The sequence below is a fragment of the Acanthopagrus latus genome, chromosome 14 (genome assembly GCF_904848185.1).
Source record: "Acanthopagrus latus isolate v.2019 chromosome 14, fAcaLat1.1, whole genome shotgun sequence".
NCBI classification, from domain to species: Eukaryota; Metazoa; Chordata; class Actinopteri; order Spariformes; family Sparidae; genus Acanthopagrus; species Acanthopagrus latus.
In genome coordinates, this window is record NC_051052.1 from 21866859 (window position 1) to 21884509 (window position 17651).

General features: G+C 47.0%; 1 protein-coding gene and 1 long non-coding RNA gene across 2 annotated transcripts; one reads left to right on the forward strand and one right to left on the reverse strand.

Moving 5' to 3' along the window:
• Nucleotides 1–2: 2 nt before the first annotated feature.
• LOC119032564 lies at nucleotides 3–3165 on the forward strand. The gene is made up of 2 exons (XR_005078948.1): nucleotides 3–1339; nucleotides 2513–3165. It is a non-coding gene; the product is annotated as an uncharacterized LOC119032564 (long non-coding RNA).
• A 1878-nt stretch (nucleotides 3166–5043) lies between these two features.
• On the reverse strand, nucleotides 5044–13454 carry tspan12 (tetraspanin 12). Its single transcript, XM_037121836.1, has 7 exons — nucleotides 12525–13454; nucleotides 11029–11111; nucleotides 10629–10764; nucleotides 8618–8683; nucleotides 7611–7718; nucleotides 7372–7515; nucleotides 5044–7285 (listed from the first exon to the last, which is right to left on the reverse strand). The coding sequence occupies exons 1-7, from the start codon at nucleotides 12588–12590 to the stop codon at nucleotides 6965–6967; spliced, it is 924 nt and encodes a 307-aa protein (XP_036977731.1). The 5' UTR covers nucleotides 12591–13454; the 3' UTR covers nucleotides 5044–6964.
• Between the last annotated feature and the right edge of the window lie 4197 nt (nucleotides 13455–17651).

Sequence of the window (17651 nt, forward strand, 5' to 3'; positions counted from 1 at the left end):
AATTTACTCATTTTTTATTTACATTTAGTTTATGTGTTCGTTGGTATTTATCATTATATTTACAGATCACAGGCGGAGCGTTGAGCTCATCTCGTCCTCCAACATTAAATATTAAATGGTCCATTTCCAGCATCTCACAAAACAAAATGGCCACTGCAGCGTATCGGACCTCCAACACACCTTTTGATCTTCTTCGCCCATGATAATCGCTCAAGGTCGCCGCCTAAGAAGACATCTGGGTCTTGCCGGACCGGTCGAGGTCACAAACAGCACGACCCGCAGGATGTTACGTCGCAGAGTTGTGGATCAGGGCTAACGTAGCTTGAAATGGCTAACAAGTGTTCTTCTCTAAACGAGGATCTGTTCCTTTCAGTAGCTAATATAGAGGACGAGGTTTTGTACTTGCAGCTCTGACGTAGAACCTTTGAGCATGTTCAGTATCTGTGTGTGTGTGTGTGTGTGTGTGTGTGTGTGTGTGTTTGAGTGCATGGATCAGTGTGTGTTGGGACATTGGTCTGCATGCAGACTGCTGGTTCTGACTCTGTATATACCAGTTTTGTACCTGACTGCATTCCTCTGCTGTACAGAACTCATCTGATGCCATCATGACAAACGTTGGCGTCAGCTCATGATCAGAACGTGTTTCTGTCTTTGCACCGCAGCGTTTCTCTTTCTTGTCTCGCTTGCAGATTTCTTTAACACATTTGTTGCCTCATGATGTTGCTGAGCTTCAAACACTGTCGGGCACATTTGACTTTTCAACGTCACCACAAGCTAACACATGACTTACCTTAGCGACACGCTGCTCTACCAATTGCTGTCGTCACAATTACAATATGAAGCCAATAACTTTAAAACAAAACCCCCTTAAAACATAAAAAGTCAACCTTGATCTGACCAACTGTCCCGTAACGTCCAGCAGGACGTTAGCCAAACTACACAACCAACAGCTGGCTGTTTTAATGACTTATTGTTTTAACAATTTAATAGTTGAAGTTGGTGTGTTGGTTGGTAAATTATATTTAATATAGTGTTAGCTGCCTGTGCATGTTATTTTCTAGCCCTGTACGTTAGCCTGATAGTGATGGAGTGCCGACTACATTGAGCGAGCAGATGTTACATAACAGTCTGATGTCCTCAGTTACAGTTTTAATCTCATTATGTCCAGATTTTAAATTTTTCTTTTGACCTGCAGCTTGCTCGATCAGTCTGTGAATTTATAGCATAGCTAATCTTAGCTAACGTAGCATTAGCTCAGCAGCTAACAGAGAGACAGGGAGCCACAGCAGGATCAATACAGATGATCCTGACATCTTCAGCTTCATGAGATTTACCAGCAGTAAGTAGAAAACTACGCTAAATACTACCTGCTTTTAAAAGTTACAATTATAATAATGAAAGTCTTAAAGTTTTATCTCACTGATTCTGACCATTAAAACAGCACGTGGTTAGCCGAGCATCACTCTTGTTTGTCAACAATTAGCATAGCTCCAGCATGTAACCTGTCGTCCTCTAAAACCAGAAACTGTTGTTTTTATATGTTTTATGTCCAGATTTTACAATTAAGATTACATACTGAAGTTTATATGTGTACGTTGGAGTTTTGAACGTAGCACAGAGCTAAGCTCAGCTAGCATAAACATCTGACTCTCTGAATGATTTAAGTGTGTTAACCATTTCTTTAACTGTCAGAATCAGTAAGTTAATCTTCCTCCTGTTCTTTACATAACGTAACTCCAAAGTCTGTTGCAGTGAATTAATATTCACAATAGCATTTCTCAGCAGTAGCTAATCATGTACATCCATCTTGTGTCCACAAGTTATTATTGAGTCAGAGCAATCTGTGAGATATGTCCTTATTTAAATTTCTAACATTTGATATAAGTATTTGTTTCAGAGATGTCTACTAAAGTTAGCATGCTAACAGGCTAACAGCACTCTGTAGCTCAGAGATGACGGTCTGAAGTTTCAGCTGCAGATGTAAAAGCAGCCACTTCACTACTGTGATGAACTAAATGTGTCAGTATCATAACTTCATGTTTGTCACAGAGATTACTTTCTGTAATAATCCAAAATCCAACTCAGTCTGTCCACAGAGGGAAGCAGAGCGATGCTAACTGCAGGGTTGGCCTGCAACACGTCCTGCAGCTCAGTGGTCTCACACTGAAGGACGATATTCATTAGTTTGTGTTCCAGGTGTGTCTGTTCCAGTCAGGTCGCTCTGAACAGCCACTCAAACAGATTCTTTCCTTCGGTTTCTTTATAACGAGTTAAATATATTTGTTTTATGGAGAACAACTGTTGTTTTCATTGTGATAATAAATGATCTTATGATAACAACATAAATATCTACAAAGTTTCATTGTTACCACCGAAAACAACAGATGTAATCTCGTAATTAACTCGTTAGCAAAGGAAGCAGAGGAAGTGGTGCTGACCCGCGGCCGTTTATGGCTTATGGATCAGTCTGAACTCGTTTGAATCCATTTTGTTACCAAACCTTTTCCTACAGTCACGTTCTGGGACTCTGTTCATTCATCACCTGGTTGGATTTTCTGGACGTTTCTGTTCTCAAGCAGGCTCTAACGACTGACATCTTACCTGTCAGCACCAGAACCTCACCTGGAGCCTGATTCAAAGAGGAGCGAGTTCTTTGTTGTTTTCTTTTGAAGACGATGTCTGAGTGGAGGTGGAGGTGAAGCTGAAGGTGGAGGCGAGCCCGCTCCTCCGTCACTGCTCTGCTGTCATGTGACAGATGCTTCTGACCTCTTTGAGTTTCTGCTTTCGTTGTTTTGTACATTTTGGGATGGAGGGAGAAAATAGAAACATATTTTTGAGGATCATATTCTTGATTTTGTTTATAAAAGACAGAAATGAGGATTATTATTGTTACTGTTATTATTATTGTTGTTGTTGTTATTATTGCTGTTGCTCGTGCATCGTGCCGTACTCGTTCTCTCTGGTGAGCTCAGTCATCTCATGTTTCAGCCGTTTCTTCTTTTATCCTCTCGGAGGTGAAACCTGCATGTGTCGGTCTGACGGAGCGGTGACAGTCGACCGGATGATTATTATTATCAATACTTTGTGTTTTATTGATAAGACATGAATTATTGAGGATGATATTAAAAACAGAAGCGGTGTGAGTAAATAAAATAAAACACTTGACCCGTCTGTGTCTCTTCATTCAGAACTGACGGTCCAGATGAAGAACTTTCATGGTGTCAGCAGAACTTAGATCATCAGTCAGAACTAAAGATGCAAACTGGTGCCGCCGACAGTTTGAAGGAGTCCAGTAGAACTCCTCCTCTGTACACTGCAACAGAACCAGCTGGGCCCCTGGAATTGTTTTGTTTCTTACAGTCAGACAACCGAACAGAACCCTTTCAGAGCTGTCAGAGCAGGTACAAGGAGAAAAGAACTGGACTGAAGATGGAGACTTGTAAGAACCACAAGGGAGACGAACTCGCCATTAGATATACTCAGTCATGTTTCCCCTCAGGAGGAGACCAGTTCTGGTTCTGTAAGCTGATCAGCTGTGATCACATTTAAAATATAAAAACAGTCGGTGTGTAAAACAAGAACCGGTCGTCTGTCAGTCACAGCATCTATTAATACTGAGCAGAGGTGGAGCAGCTAGAATTTCATCCCCGCTGGATGTGAAGAGCTTTACACAGCGAACAGCTGACACCTCAGTGTGTGTGTGTGTGTGTGTGTGTGTGTGTGTGTGTGTGTGTGTGTGTGTGTGTGTGTGTTCTCCACTTTCTCCAACAGCTGCAGTGTGACTGAGGAATGTGTTTTAGATGAAGTTTTGTGTTTTCCTGTCTCAGCAGTTTGGATGGAGCCTCAGTGAGCTGCTGCGCACACACACACACACACACACACACACACACACACACTCTGTATATAACATGTATAAAACACGCTCTGACTTCATACTGACTCTAGATGAACATTGACTTTGTGCACTGATGGAATGTGACTTACACTTTTACTCTGGTTCAGTTTGAGACCTTAAAAACGGTCTTAAACCTAATTTCTTATGATTCCTTCACAATAAAAGTCCCCATTATTTAGTTTTTATCAAGGGTTTTACTTTGAAGCAGCCTCAGCCTGTCACCACAGCTTGGCCTCACTCTGGAGCAGGTCCATCGCTGGTCCGGCTCGGTTTGACTCGACATGGCTGAACGGATCCAGAAGAGCCAGAATGAAGCTCACAGTGAGTCGGACTGAAAATTGAAGCTGCAATTCATCAAACGGCCACTCGAGGCTCCACCACTGAGTCAGTACCCATAGCTGCCCTGATCAGAACTGTACAGCAGAAACAAACATGCTGATCATTTGTCTTTCATCACAACTTTTATACAACTCACTGCTTCAGATCATCTTCAGGCATTAAGGAGTCTTTAAAAATCTTTTAGGATCTTTAATGCAACAATCAGACACTTGATTAGTCTTTCTGTGTGTATTGTTCTGTGTGTGGTGAACTGGACTGACAGACGGGAGGGGAGGGACAGACGCCAGTCAGTGTTAACCAGCAGACAGCAGCTGGAGTCCAGAGAGGAGTAAACACCCAGTCGTTGTCTTTTAAACTGATCTGGATTCATCAGCCAACCAGGTGTGAAGGAGCACACACACACACACACACACACACACACACACACACACTCTCTCTCTCCCACACACACACACACACACACACACACACACACTCTCTCTCCCACACACACACACACACACACACACTCTCTCTCCCACACACACACACACACACACACACACACACACACACACACTCTCTCTCTCTCACACACACACACACACCCACTCTCTCTCTCACACACACACACACACACACACACACACACACACACACACACACACACACACACACACACACACACTCTCTCTCTCTCTCACACACACACACACACACTCTCTCTCTCACACACACACACACACCCACACTCTCTCCCACACACACACACACACACACACACACACACACACACACACTCTCAGGTATCATGAAGTGAAATCTGTTTGTCTTTCTGTGTGAACACTGATAGCTTGTTAGCATTAGCTAGCCTGGTAGCTTCCAGCTCTGTAGCCTTCTTTACTAACTAGACTCGCTCCACCTGTTTTTGATTAGCCAGGAGTCGGATGGAGTCGGGTGGAGTCGGGTGCTGCCAAGCTGACGGTGGCCGGTACCCCCAGACCTTCATGCTGGCTCCCCAGAGACCTGTGGGTGATGTCACAGTGGCTCCGCCCACTCTTTTATCCAGTACATGAGGGAATGTGTTTCCTGACAGATGCACGACTCAGATTCATGACGGTTGTTTTATTTGTCTGCAGCAGCTTCAACACTCATCACCATCCTGTCTACACCTCCTCCTCCCTGCTCACCACTGCTCCTCACTTTACTCTCCTGCTGTAATGTTTAGTTGATTCCAGTGAGAAACACAAGGACACATTAAATATTCACTTCATGCACAGTTCTGCGGGTCTCTGACGGGCTCCTGCTGCTCCACCGGACCTCTTCACTTCTTTAAACAGTCAACTCGTCTTTCTAGTGTCGAGAATAAGAACGTTCCTCCGTTCTTACAGTGGTTGTTTCCTTTAGTGCTTCAGTTCATTCAGTTCATGTTCTCATCCAGTGAAGAACCACACAGTACCAGAACCCACCTTGTGTCAGTCCTCATCATCATATCTGTTACTAAAAAAACACTTCATTCACCAGCTTCAGATCTGAGCTCACGGTGACGACCGAGTCGTAAACAAAACTGCCGAAGACGTTACAGCTCAGAAATGGTTGTAATAAGGAAAACTAAAAGTTAGAGTCTCAGTCTGCAGTTGGGTCGGTCGAACGACTTGGATCAGTGGGTTCTGTCTCAGAAACATCTGACTCTCTGCTGCGACGTCTTGATGGATGTCCAGTCAAACAACTACAGAACCAGAAACACCAAACGGTCCAAACACTTCAGGATGTAAAATGTTTTGAAATGATTCCTCCTCCAGTCAGTATCAATAATCATTAATCATCATTGTCATTAACATGCTGCCTGACGTGAACTGGTCTAATAAATATTTCAGTGATGTCTTCGTAGACAATAAAGTTTATAGAAGTTCATTCTGTTCTGAATCTTTAATAACACTGCAGGATCAGAACTGAGCGACTGTCAGCCAACGGCTCCTTCAGGGTTTTATGTTCCCGTTCATGTCAAAGATTGTGAAAGTTAGAAAGGTGAACAACAGAAGCTTGTGTCTCCCACAGAAAACACTGCTCCTGAACGCCTTGTCAATAGTCCCGCCTTCAATTTTGTGACATCACACTACATCACCATGTCGCACATACGGATCAGTGAAGCTGGTGCTAGTTCGACCAGAGAAGAATTGATTTATCTCAGCTGATCTGATCTGATCAGATCTGTTGATATCAGCGGTGCTGGTTCAGGTGTGTGTGAGCCAACCAATCAGAGCAGACCGAGGCCTTAAAGAGACAGGAGCTGAATCAGAGCTGCTGTACTCTGACCCTGAACATTACGTCAGGTAGAACTGTTCAGGGAGTGAAACCAGACAGGTTTTTACTCCCGATCAGCTCATCAGAATCAGCACCACTTAAACAATCAGTCAGTCAGGCACCTTTTTAGGCTTTTACATGAACAACCATCTCCTTTAATAAAAGATTTGTTTTAGTGAAACAATAAAGAGCCACGGTCTCTTTAGGTCCAAAGTTTGGGACGGGCAGAACTCGGGACTTAAGTCAGAGAGAGACGTTTCTGTGTCCAGTCAAATCGTCTTGTCACAATCTGCGAATTTATGAAGGTGTTGTCTTCGGGACCAAACCACATCAGACTGAGACCATCTGGACTTTTGAATGCTGTGATCACCTTGTTCTCAGATCTGAAGTTGTGGGTTCAGGTGTTTTGGATCAAAGGAAACCAGACCGGTTTGGACCGATCAGCTGCTACGACAGTCGCTCCATCTCAAACTGCAGTCCGCTCTGTGCGGCCGTCAGAACAGAACATCCTTTATTGGAGCGGCTGCAGCCCGACTGTGAGGCTTCAGCAGAGGCTCCATGAGTCACTCTGAGAGGGGCGGAGTCGTCCTGCGGCGGCAGCGTTGAGTCCAGCTCTGGAGACTTCCTCCCATAATAAAGCGCCCAGAGCAGCGTGAGGGTGAGCGCCATGGCGAGGATCTGAGCCACGCCAATGGACACGCCCAGGAAACGCAGCGCCTGCAGCTGCTTCGTCCCTCTGATGAAGCTGTAGATCTTCGGACCGCAGCCCTGAAACATAAACAGAAGCACAACCACTGAAATGTCTGATGTGAGTGTCACTCAGCTTCCTCTTTCTCGTCCAATCAGAGTTTCACCTCTTGGTGGAGGTCGCTGAGGTCGTGGTAGTGGGCGTGGCGAGCACATCCTGGATACTGATTGGAGCAGCAGGAATCAGGAGGCCACTCCATCTCTGTCATCTCCAGCCAATCAGTGAAGTAGATCACCCCGCAGCACTGAAACTATCCACAGGTGAACACACACACCTGTCAGCACCGGGTCACATGACCACACTTTGTGTGTGTGTGTGTGTGTGTGTGTGTGTGTGACCTCTGACCTCTGTCTGGAAGCTGTTCCAGGTGTGTGTGAGCCACTGGTAACGCTGCAGGCCGTAGTTTGGCATCCTCGACTTCAGACTGATCATATCAGAGCGCTGCACCGAGGGCTGCACACACACACACATACACACACACACAGATAAAGATCCTGTCAGCAGGTGTGTGTGTGTGTGTGTGTGTGTGTGTGTGTGTGTGTGTGTGTGTGTGTAGCCCTCTGCTGATAAGAAACCCCCACTGTGACTACAGTACCCACAACCCCCTGCAGGCAGACAGGTGAGATAGTGACGTCAGCCTGCAGGTAAGAACACACACAGCTGCTCTGAGCGGACACACTGATGACCTCGTTGTGACCTCCTCCTCCTCCTCCTCCTCGTCTTCTTCTTCTTCTTCTTCTTCTTCTTCATCTTCTTCTTCTTCTTGTGGTGTATTGTGGTTGTGTGGCAGTGAACAGGCTGTTTGTTGTGACTCTGCTGTGAATAGTAGTAGTGTGTATTTCTGTGTGTGTGTGTGTGTGTGTGTGTGTGTGTGTGTGTGTGTGTGTGTGTGTATGTGTGTGTGTATGTGTGTGTGTGACCCGCTCATCTCATATTTCTGTTTATTCTTAGAAGTTGGTCGTGTCGGTAACCTCAGCTGCTGCTCACATCCTGCTCTCTGATTGGTCCGTTTGAGTGGATCAGAACTTCTCTGAATGTTCATGTTTTACTTTCTCATAATTACATTATTACAGCAATCGATCTGACAGGAAGTGACTCATATTATTATTACTGATATTATCTGACATGAAGGAGTCAGGAGGAAGAAAAAGGAGAAGAAGAAGGAGGAGGAGACAAGTGTAATCATCATTATAACAATTAAGTTTTACATTACAAACAAATGTGAGCACTTTATGTTAGAGTGTGTAATACTATGAGAAAGAAGAGAATTATTTAAAAAAATATAATTAAAATCTTGTGTGGTGAAATGTTTGGACCGGGCCTGGATAGAACTGCGTCAGAACAAGACAAACCTCCTCGTAGGTCCACACGGCGCTCGCCAGTTCCACACAGAAGATCACCAGCAGACTGCAGAAGTACTGAAACACACAAACACACAGTGAGCCCGGTCTGACAAGCTGTGACCTGTCAGGTGTGTGGGCTGTGATCTGTCAGGTGTGGGCTGTGATCTGTCAGGTGTGGGCTGTGATCTGTCAGGTGTGGGCTGTGATCTGTCAGGTGTGGGCTGTGACCTGTCAGGTGTGGGCTGTGACCTGTCAGGTGTGGGCTGTGACCTGTCAGGTGTGGGCTGTGATCTGTCAGGTGTGGGCTGTGATCTGTCAGGTGTGTGGGCTGTGACCTGTCAGGTGTGGGCTGTGACCTGTCAGGTGTGGGCTGTGACCTGTCAGGTGTGTGGGCTGTGATCTGTCAGGTGTGTGGGCTGTGATCTGTCAGGTGTGTGGGCTGTGACCTGTCAGGTGTGGGCTGTGATCTGTCAGGTGTGTGGGCTGTGATCTGTCAGGTGTGTGGGCTGTGACCTGTCAGGTGTGGGCTGTGATCTGTCAGGTGTGTGGGCTGTGACCTGTCAGGTGTGTGGGCTGTGACCTGTCAGGTGTGGGCTGTGATCTGTCAGGTGTGTGGGCTGTGACCTGTCAGGTGTGTGGGCTGTGACCTGTCAGGTGTGTGGGCTGTGACCTGTCAGGTGTGTGGGCTGTGATCTGTCAGGTGTGTGGGCTGTGACCTGTCAGGTGTGGGCTGTGATCTGTCAGGTGTGTGGGCTGTGACCTGTCAGGTGTGTGGGCTGTGACCTGTCAGGTGTGTGGGCTGTGATCTGTCAGGTGTGTGGTCTGTGATCTGTCAGGTGTGGGCTGTGACCTGTCAGGTGTGGGCTGTGACCTGTCAGGTGTGGGCTGTGATCTGTCAGGTGTGTGGGCTGTGATCTGTCAGGTGTGTGGGCTGTGACCTGTCAGGTGTGGGCTGTGATCTGTCAGGTGTGTGGGCTGTGACCTGTCAGGTGTGTGGGCTGTGACCTGTCAGGTGTGGGCTGTGATCTGTCAGGTGTGTGGGCTGTGACCTGTCAGGTGTGTGGGCTGTGACCTGTCAGGTGTGGGCTGTGATCTGTCAGGTGTGTGGGCTGTGACCTGTCAGGTGTGTGGGCTGTGACCTGTCAGGTGTGTGGGCTGTGACCTGTCAGGTGTGTGGGCTGTGACCTGTCAGGTGTGGGCTGTGATCTGTCAGGTGTGGGCTGTGACCTGTCAGGTGTGTGGGCTGTGACCTGTCAGGTGTGTGGGCTGTGACCTGTCAGGTGTGGGCTGTGATCTGTCAGGTGTGGGCTGTGATCTGTCAGGTGTGTGGGCTGTGACCTGTCAGGTGTGTGGGCTGTGATCTGTCAGGTGTGTGGGCTGTGACCTGTCAGGTGTGTGGGCTGTGATCTGTCAGGTGTGGGCTGTGATCTGTCAGGTGTGGGCTGTGATCTGTCAGGTGTGTGGGCTGTGACCTGTCAGGTGTGGGCTGTGATCTGTCAGGTGTGTGGGCTGTGACCTGTCAGGTGTGGGCTGTGATCTGTCAGGTGTGTGGGCTGTGATCTGTCAGGTGTGTGGGCTGTGATCTGTCAGGTGTGGGCTGTAATCTGTCAGGTGTGGGCTGTGACCTCTCAGGTGTGGACTGTGTTTCCCATGATGCCCTCTGGGTGTCCTCCTCTGTGTCCCACCGTCTTGTCTGAAGGGACAATCTTATCTTGTCTGAGGATAACAGAGACACCTGGCCACGCCCCCTCAGGTGACAGCAGACAGGTGATGTGGTTCACAGAGGTGCAGACGGAGACAGACTGACTCACTGTTCCCCTCTGACAGACTTCACCTGATGGACTCAGCAGGTGCTGTAACCTGTTCCATCACCATGGTAACTGATGCTGCACCTGCTCTCACCAGGAGGAGGTTCTGTTCAGGTTCTTCTCCTGAGCCACACAGAGTCTCAGCTGAGGGAACATGTTATAACCCTGCTGCTACTGTGTGTGTGTGTGTGTGTGTCACAGGTGGGACGTACCCAGGACAGCAGCAGTAGGTTACACCTGAGCGTGCCGCAGTATCCCACCATGGCCACGATGATGAGGAAGCAGCACACAGCGATGATGACGGGATGAACAGCTGGAGAGTAGGTGAGGACAGCAGCCTCCTCCAGCCTGCGCACACACACACACACACACACACACACACACACACACACACACCTGTAAACTTGTATTGAAGTATTTTTACTTTGTGGTACTTTTACTGTGTGAAGTATCTCATTACACACAGACACAGAGATGTTGCTGAGAGACATCAGTGATGGTTCATGTGAAGCAGACCTCGACTTTGAGACTCCTCATCAGGACCATATGGTCCTGGTCCTGGTCCTGGTTCTGGTCTCTCTGTGTTACCTGAGCTCTGTGTGTGAGACTCACCTAGTGTGGGCTGTCAGGGTCAAGACGGTGTTCAGGGAGTCTCTGATCCACGCTGCCACTCCCAGCACACATGCTGACATCAGCTGGACACACACACACACACACACACACACACACACACACACACACACACACACACACACACACACACACACACACAGACACACACACACACACACACAGATCAGTTTCTGCTGCCTACAAATAACACCTCAGAATGTGAGACATGCTGTGAGACAGACAGACGGTGGCCTAGATTCACTGGGAACCTTCACTGTAAACATGGTGAAGTAAGTGATTACTGTTGTTTAGTTCATGACGGATTTGTCAACATAACAAATTGGAGTCTTAGTGGTGTGAGTACTCAGAGTACATTTAGTCAGATACTCGACTCATTTGTTATGTTTTCATGTATGAACAGATTATATGATTACAAGTATTTGGTCTCAAACTACTAAATAACTAGAGTGTGGTGTCCACATACTTTTGTCCATGAACAAGATGTGACACATGTTGTTCACATGTTGTTCACATGTTGTAAACATGTTGTTTACAGGTAAACTCATCACTGTGAAGTGACTCATAAATATGACTGTCAGGTGACATGTGATGTGTTTTGTGAAATGATATATTTCATGTGTATCAGCGTCACGTTCTCATGCACATGTGAAATACATCACATGTGTCTGTGAGTGTGAAGTCATCACATGTGATAAAATGTGATGTGAAATAAAAGTTACATTTTCTGTCTGTCACGAGTTCACATGTGAACTTGAGATGTGAAATGCTCACATGTGAACTATTTAACATCTCACATGTGAATTATGTGTAAAACAAGTGTAACTGATGGACACATGGCTCTCATGATCCACAATGTGAAGTCAAATGTGAAATTACTACATGTGAAATCATCACATGTGAAATATTGGACTTGATACTTTTGCACATGAAAGTTTTCACATGAGACTCTCATCACATCGTTCCATATGTGAAACCAGATGTGTTTCAGAGTGAAATCAACAGATCTAACTTTTTTTTTTTTTTTTTTTTACATTTTCACGTGTGAAATATGTGTAAATGTTAATTTATGGTAGGATATTCACAGAAGTGTTCACATGTGATATTAAATGTGAATACATGCTTTCACATATTTTATTTTACATGTACAATCACTCAAAATCAGATATTTCACGTGTAAATGCATCACATGTGATGAAATGTGATGTGAAACAAAAGTTACATGTTTTTTTCACAAAATGAATCACGTATGAACTATTTTACCTCTCACATGTGAATCATGTGTACAACATGTGTAACTGTTAAATGGCTCATGCTGATGTTGTTCACATGTGACTGATCTAAAACTGGTGTTCCACATGTGTTGATGCGTTCAGGGACAGGCTGCTACTTGATATCAGATTAACGGTGCCCTGTCGCTTCCTGTCCTGATGTGACTGATCGATAAACGGATCAGATGCGGTCTGTCTGTGTCTCACCCAGAAGAGCAGGTTGAGCGCGTACAGCAGGCAGCGCAGACACCTCACCGCGTCCTCCCGAGCCATCCCGACCGGAGCTCCGGCGTGCCGCTCATGTGAGGCCGGGGCACCATGGCACCATGCTCAGCGCAGACAGACGGCAGACAGACAGACAGACAGACAGACAGCAGACAGACAGACAGCAGGGCGGCCGGAGCGACGCTGCAGCAGCTTATCGCTCATCAGAAGAGCCTCTTCTCAGAAACTGCGTCTGCTCCGTGCGTAAAAGCCGCATTCCGCTCCCCGCGCGCCCTCTCCGTCACTCGGCTGTGTCCGCCGGCCTGGTTTAGCTGCTCGGGTTTATCCGTCACGGGCTCCAGGAAACTTCCACAACAGGTGGTTAGTTACTTCCCGCAGCCCCGCCGGGATGATGGAGTGTGCCGAGCTGTGCGCGGCGGCGGCGCTGACATTTCCACATCAATCTTCACTCAGTTAGCACCGAAAATACGCACAGCGGCGCGGATCCGTTCAACCCACGAGTCTGCGCACAGTCACGTTCACAACAAGAGTGATATGATCCAAAAACTGGAGGAGAAGAAAAGTAAAAGCGTCCAGCAGCAGCTTCCAATCCGCTGCAACGGTTCACACTGACGAGCTGAGTCGGACTGCTGGCTGCAGCCTGAGGGGGGCGACTCTGTCCGGCCCGGCCCGTCCCGTCCTGCTGCTTCTTCTTCTTCCTAACTAATTATATGCGCACAGCAGCAGCAGCCGCCGCCCTCTCTCCCTTCCTCCCCCCTCTGTCCCCTCCCTCCCCCCGGCAGGCAGGCACGCAGAGTCCTGGGGGAGGACAGAGGAATGTGTCCGCCTCCAGCCGCAGAGCCGCGGGTCAGAGTTCCGACAGGCTCCGACTGTTGTGGTGTTGAAGAGGAAGAGGAGGAGGAGGATGAAGGAAACACACACACACACACACACAAAGAGAGAGGCTAATACATGGATGAGACACACGCATCTCGCACCGCATGTCTATTACAGTGTGTGTGTGTGTGTGTGTGTGTGTGTGTGTGTGTGTGTGTGTGTGTGTGTGTGTGTGTGTGTGTGTGTGTGTGTGTGTCTGACTCATAAAGTTTTTCTTCTTAGAGAAAGAATATTCTCTGTCAGCATATGTGGCCAAAAGTGGACATCACCAACTAAATCAGTGGTTGTGAACCAACTGTATATCACTGAACTGACTAATAACATATTTTAATTGTACATTTTCCATCTAATTCTAGTGTCAGGTTTCAGATTTAAAGCAAAGTTTTCTGTCATGTTGAGTCGATGTGAATAAATGAAATAATGTGTGATTAATTACAACAGACAGAATAACCTGTCTAAAGTACACTGTGAACGCACATGATGTTTACGGCCAAGTCCTCTTTAACTTCAATGTGTGAATGAAACACCTGGTTACAGCAGAAACTAACATGTGATTCATGGCTCCACAAATGAACTCATCATGAATCCCACTGAGACATTCCTCCAGTTTTAAATGTAACTATAATGTTTACTTAATTACAATTAATGTATTTGTCATTCCAGTCTGATGAAAGCATTGTGTCAGTGTCGTCAAAGTTTGATCAGACACCCTGTGACTCTGACGTTACTCTCATTGCAGAAGTCTGGAATCATCTGTGGAGTTTATATTAAATTATTCTTAAATAATCTTTACAAAACAAATCATTCAACAACGCATCAGTGTTTATAAGTGCACATCACATTTTAGCATGTGAAGATTTTTTTCATGGGAACAAAACATAATAGACACTTAATTGCTGATTTGACAGAATTTAAATATTTTTCTAATCTTGAATGTGTAATCCTTTACTTGTTTTTCCTGGTAATTATTTGTATCTGGAGTCTTATAGTGTCAGTGTCATGGCAACTGGATGTGAGAGGACACTGACGTGAATGTCGCCGCTTCTCAGTCTGTAGCAAAACTGCTTTTTCTGTTGAAAATGAAAGCCAAGTTGTCTTTACAAGCTCTGGGGCTGTGCTCCAAAATTTTGAAGGCTGCACACCTGAACAATTGGCTCCGTGGACTCACCTTTCTCCACCGATCAGCTGTTAGCCTAGCAACGCTAACTTCCAAACCGGCATACTCAATTCTCTGTGGGCTATCCAACATTACTCCATTGGTCCTCCCTCCACCACAACCTCAGGATTATGCACCGCCTGGCTCCTGTATCGCCCTCCTCTGCTGCTGTGGTCTCCCCAGCTCACGGCGATATTGGATGGTTGCTGCTCCGCTGTTGCTGGCCTGGTCTTGAATTACTCAGTGCAGGAGCTCCTGGACCTCTGCTGTAACTTCATCCCAAACTCCATCCCTGAGATTAAATTTCTTGGTCTCCTTCGTTGCCCCCGCTATATGCACAGGGCCTCCAGATGCAAGTTTATATATACGGACAATGCTATTCCCTGCAGCGCTGACTGCGGTGCTGCTGTTCCCTCCGTGCTGACTGAGAGGCACTCCATCGCACCGGCACAACACCATTAAAACCAACCACAAGTGCACACACTGAGCTATCTGAGACCTTTGGCTTGTGTGAATGGTGCTGTTTCCTCCACATCCCCTGCATCAGCATCTATGAACAACACTGCAGCTTTCATGCTGCTGAATCCACGTTCGCTAAACAACAAAGCCATGACATCATCACTGACAGGAAAATTGACTTTCTTTGCCTGAGACATGGCAGCATCAGCAGGACTTCTTAACTCTGAATCAAGCCACTCCACCAGGCTATGCTTACATCCAGAAGCCCCGCTGTGTTGGGCTGGCAGTCATACATCGAGCTGACATCCTGGTTAAACAACTTCCAGTGCTGAATGTCACCTCATTTGAGTATGCAGCCTTCTTTCTGGCTGGGCATACACAGCTACAGATTGTCCTCATCTACCAACCTCCAAAAGCCTCCTCCACCTTCCTGTCTGAGATACTCACCTCCATCTGCTCCATGTTTTCATCTACACTCCTGCTTGGTGGTTTCAACATCCATGTGGACTCCACCAGGTGCCCCTTTGCCTCTGAATTCCTGTCACTCCTGGGCTGCTTCAACATCACACAGCATGTTAAAGGTCCAATCCATGTCAAAGGCCACACACTGGATCTGCTGTGCTGCACTGGCACAGCTCCCTCCCATCTACAATGCCTGGACCTCACTGTTTCTGACCCTGTGCCCAAGCAGTGCATAAGTTGCAACATCACACACAGGAAAATCAAGACAGTGAACACTCTGGCCCTGACCAATATCCTGGAAACCCATCTGGCCTCTGATCCCCTTGACACCTCACTGGATGGGCTGGTGTCCCACTATAATGCTGATATCTCCTGGGGTCTTGACTCCCTTTCACCTCTTACAACCCGGACCGTCTCCTTTACCCATATTGCCCCCCTTGAACTTTGTACTCTAAAGACTACTTGTCGCAGCCTGGAGAGGCTCTATAAAAGATCTGGCCTCACCGTCCACCATGAAGCCTACAAAGACCACGTTAGGTCTTATAAAGATGCTCTCTCCGAGGCCAAAACAAACTACCACACCATCCTGCCTGGAGGCCAGCAAAATAACCCCATAATGTTATTCTCCACCATTAAATGGCTCCTTAGCCCTCTCTATGTCCCCCAGCTTTCTGGTGGCCCTGACCTCTGCTTCAAGTTCCTGGACTTGTTCCAGGAAAGGTGGCTACCATTCACCAGCAACTCCTGGCATAGTCCACTCCTGTGGACTCAATTTCTGTTGCTAAGTTGGTCTGCCAGGCCAAAGCCTCCACCTGCTCTCTGGACCCCATGCCAACAACTCTGGTTAAGTCTTCCCTGCCTGCCCTATGCCCCCTCATGGTGGACATTATCAACTCATCCCTAGAATCTGGCATGGTACCGTCCATCTTCAAAATGGTTTCAGTCACCGCCATCCTCAAGAAGCCAGGTCTGGACCCAGATGACTGACATAACTACTGGCATATCTTTAACCTTCCTTTCCTGAGCAAAATCCTGGAAGGAGCAGTTGCTGCCCAACTCCAGCAGCACATGTCCAACCATGAGCTCTATGAACCCCTTTAGTCTGGTTTCAGGGCACGCCATAGCACAGAATCTGCCCTCATCAAGATCACCAACGACCTCCTCATTGCTGCAGATTCTGGCCACATCAGTATATTGATCCTCCTGAACCTCTCTGCAGCTTTGACACAATCTCCCACACCATTCTCCTTACACGCCTGTCTGAGTACCTTGGTCTCACTGGTACAGCACTCCCCTATCTTCTCCTGGATGTGGACGGCTGCTCTATTTCCCCATCAACGGACATCCACAACCTGGGTGTCATCCTTGATTCCACACTATCTTTCCAATCACACATAAAATCCATGAGAAAATCAGCTTTTTATCATCTGAAAAACATCTCCAGACTCCAGCCCTCCCACTCTGAACCTGTGGCTGAGACTCTCATCCATGCCTTCATCACCTCCCGCCTGGACTACTGTAATGGAGTCCTGTGCGGGCTCCCTTCCAAAACCCAGTATGTACAGAACTCTGCTGCCAGGGTCCCCATCCGCACCAAGCCCTGGCAACACATCACCCCCACTCTCATGCACCTTCACTGGCTCCCAGTTAAATCACACATCACTTACAAAATTCTCCTCCTGACCTATAATCTCTCCATTCCCTCGCCCCCCAATATCTGTCTGACCTCCTCCACCCCTATACTCAGTCTTGGACGCTGCGCTCATCAGGCACACACCAGCTCTCCATCCCTCACACCAAACTACAAACCCTCGGTGACAGAGCCTTCTTTGTGACAGCCCCCAGTCTCTGGAACACTCTCCCAGCTGAAATCCACAAACTGACTTCTGTGGAGACTTTCAAAAGAGACCTAACCCATCTCTTTAATAGGGCCTATCAGCTCTAGATCCAGCACCATCTAATCAAACAACTTTTCAATTTCTTTATCTTATGTATTTTTTTGTTTATCCATTTATTCTTAGTTTTGTTTGTTCCACGTTGTTAAGTGTCCTTGGGTACCCTGAAAGATCCCATACAAATTAACTGTATTATTATTAGTAGTAGTAGTAGTAGTAGTGGTAGTAGTAGTATCATTATTATAGCCATGTTGTAGCTGA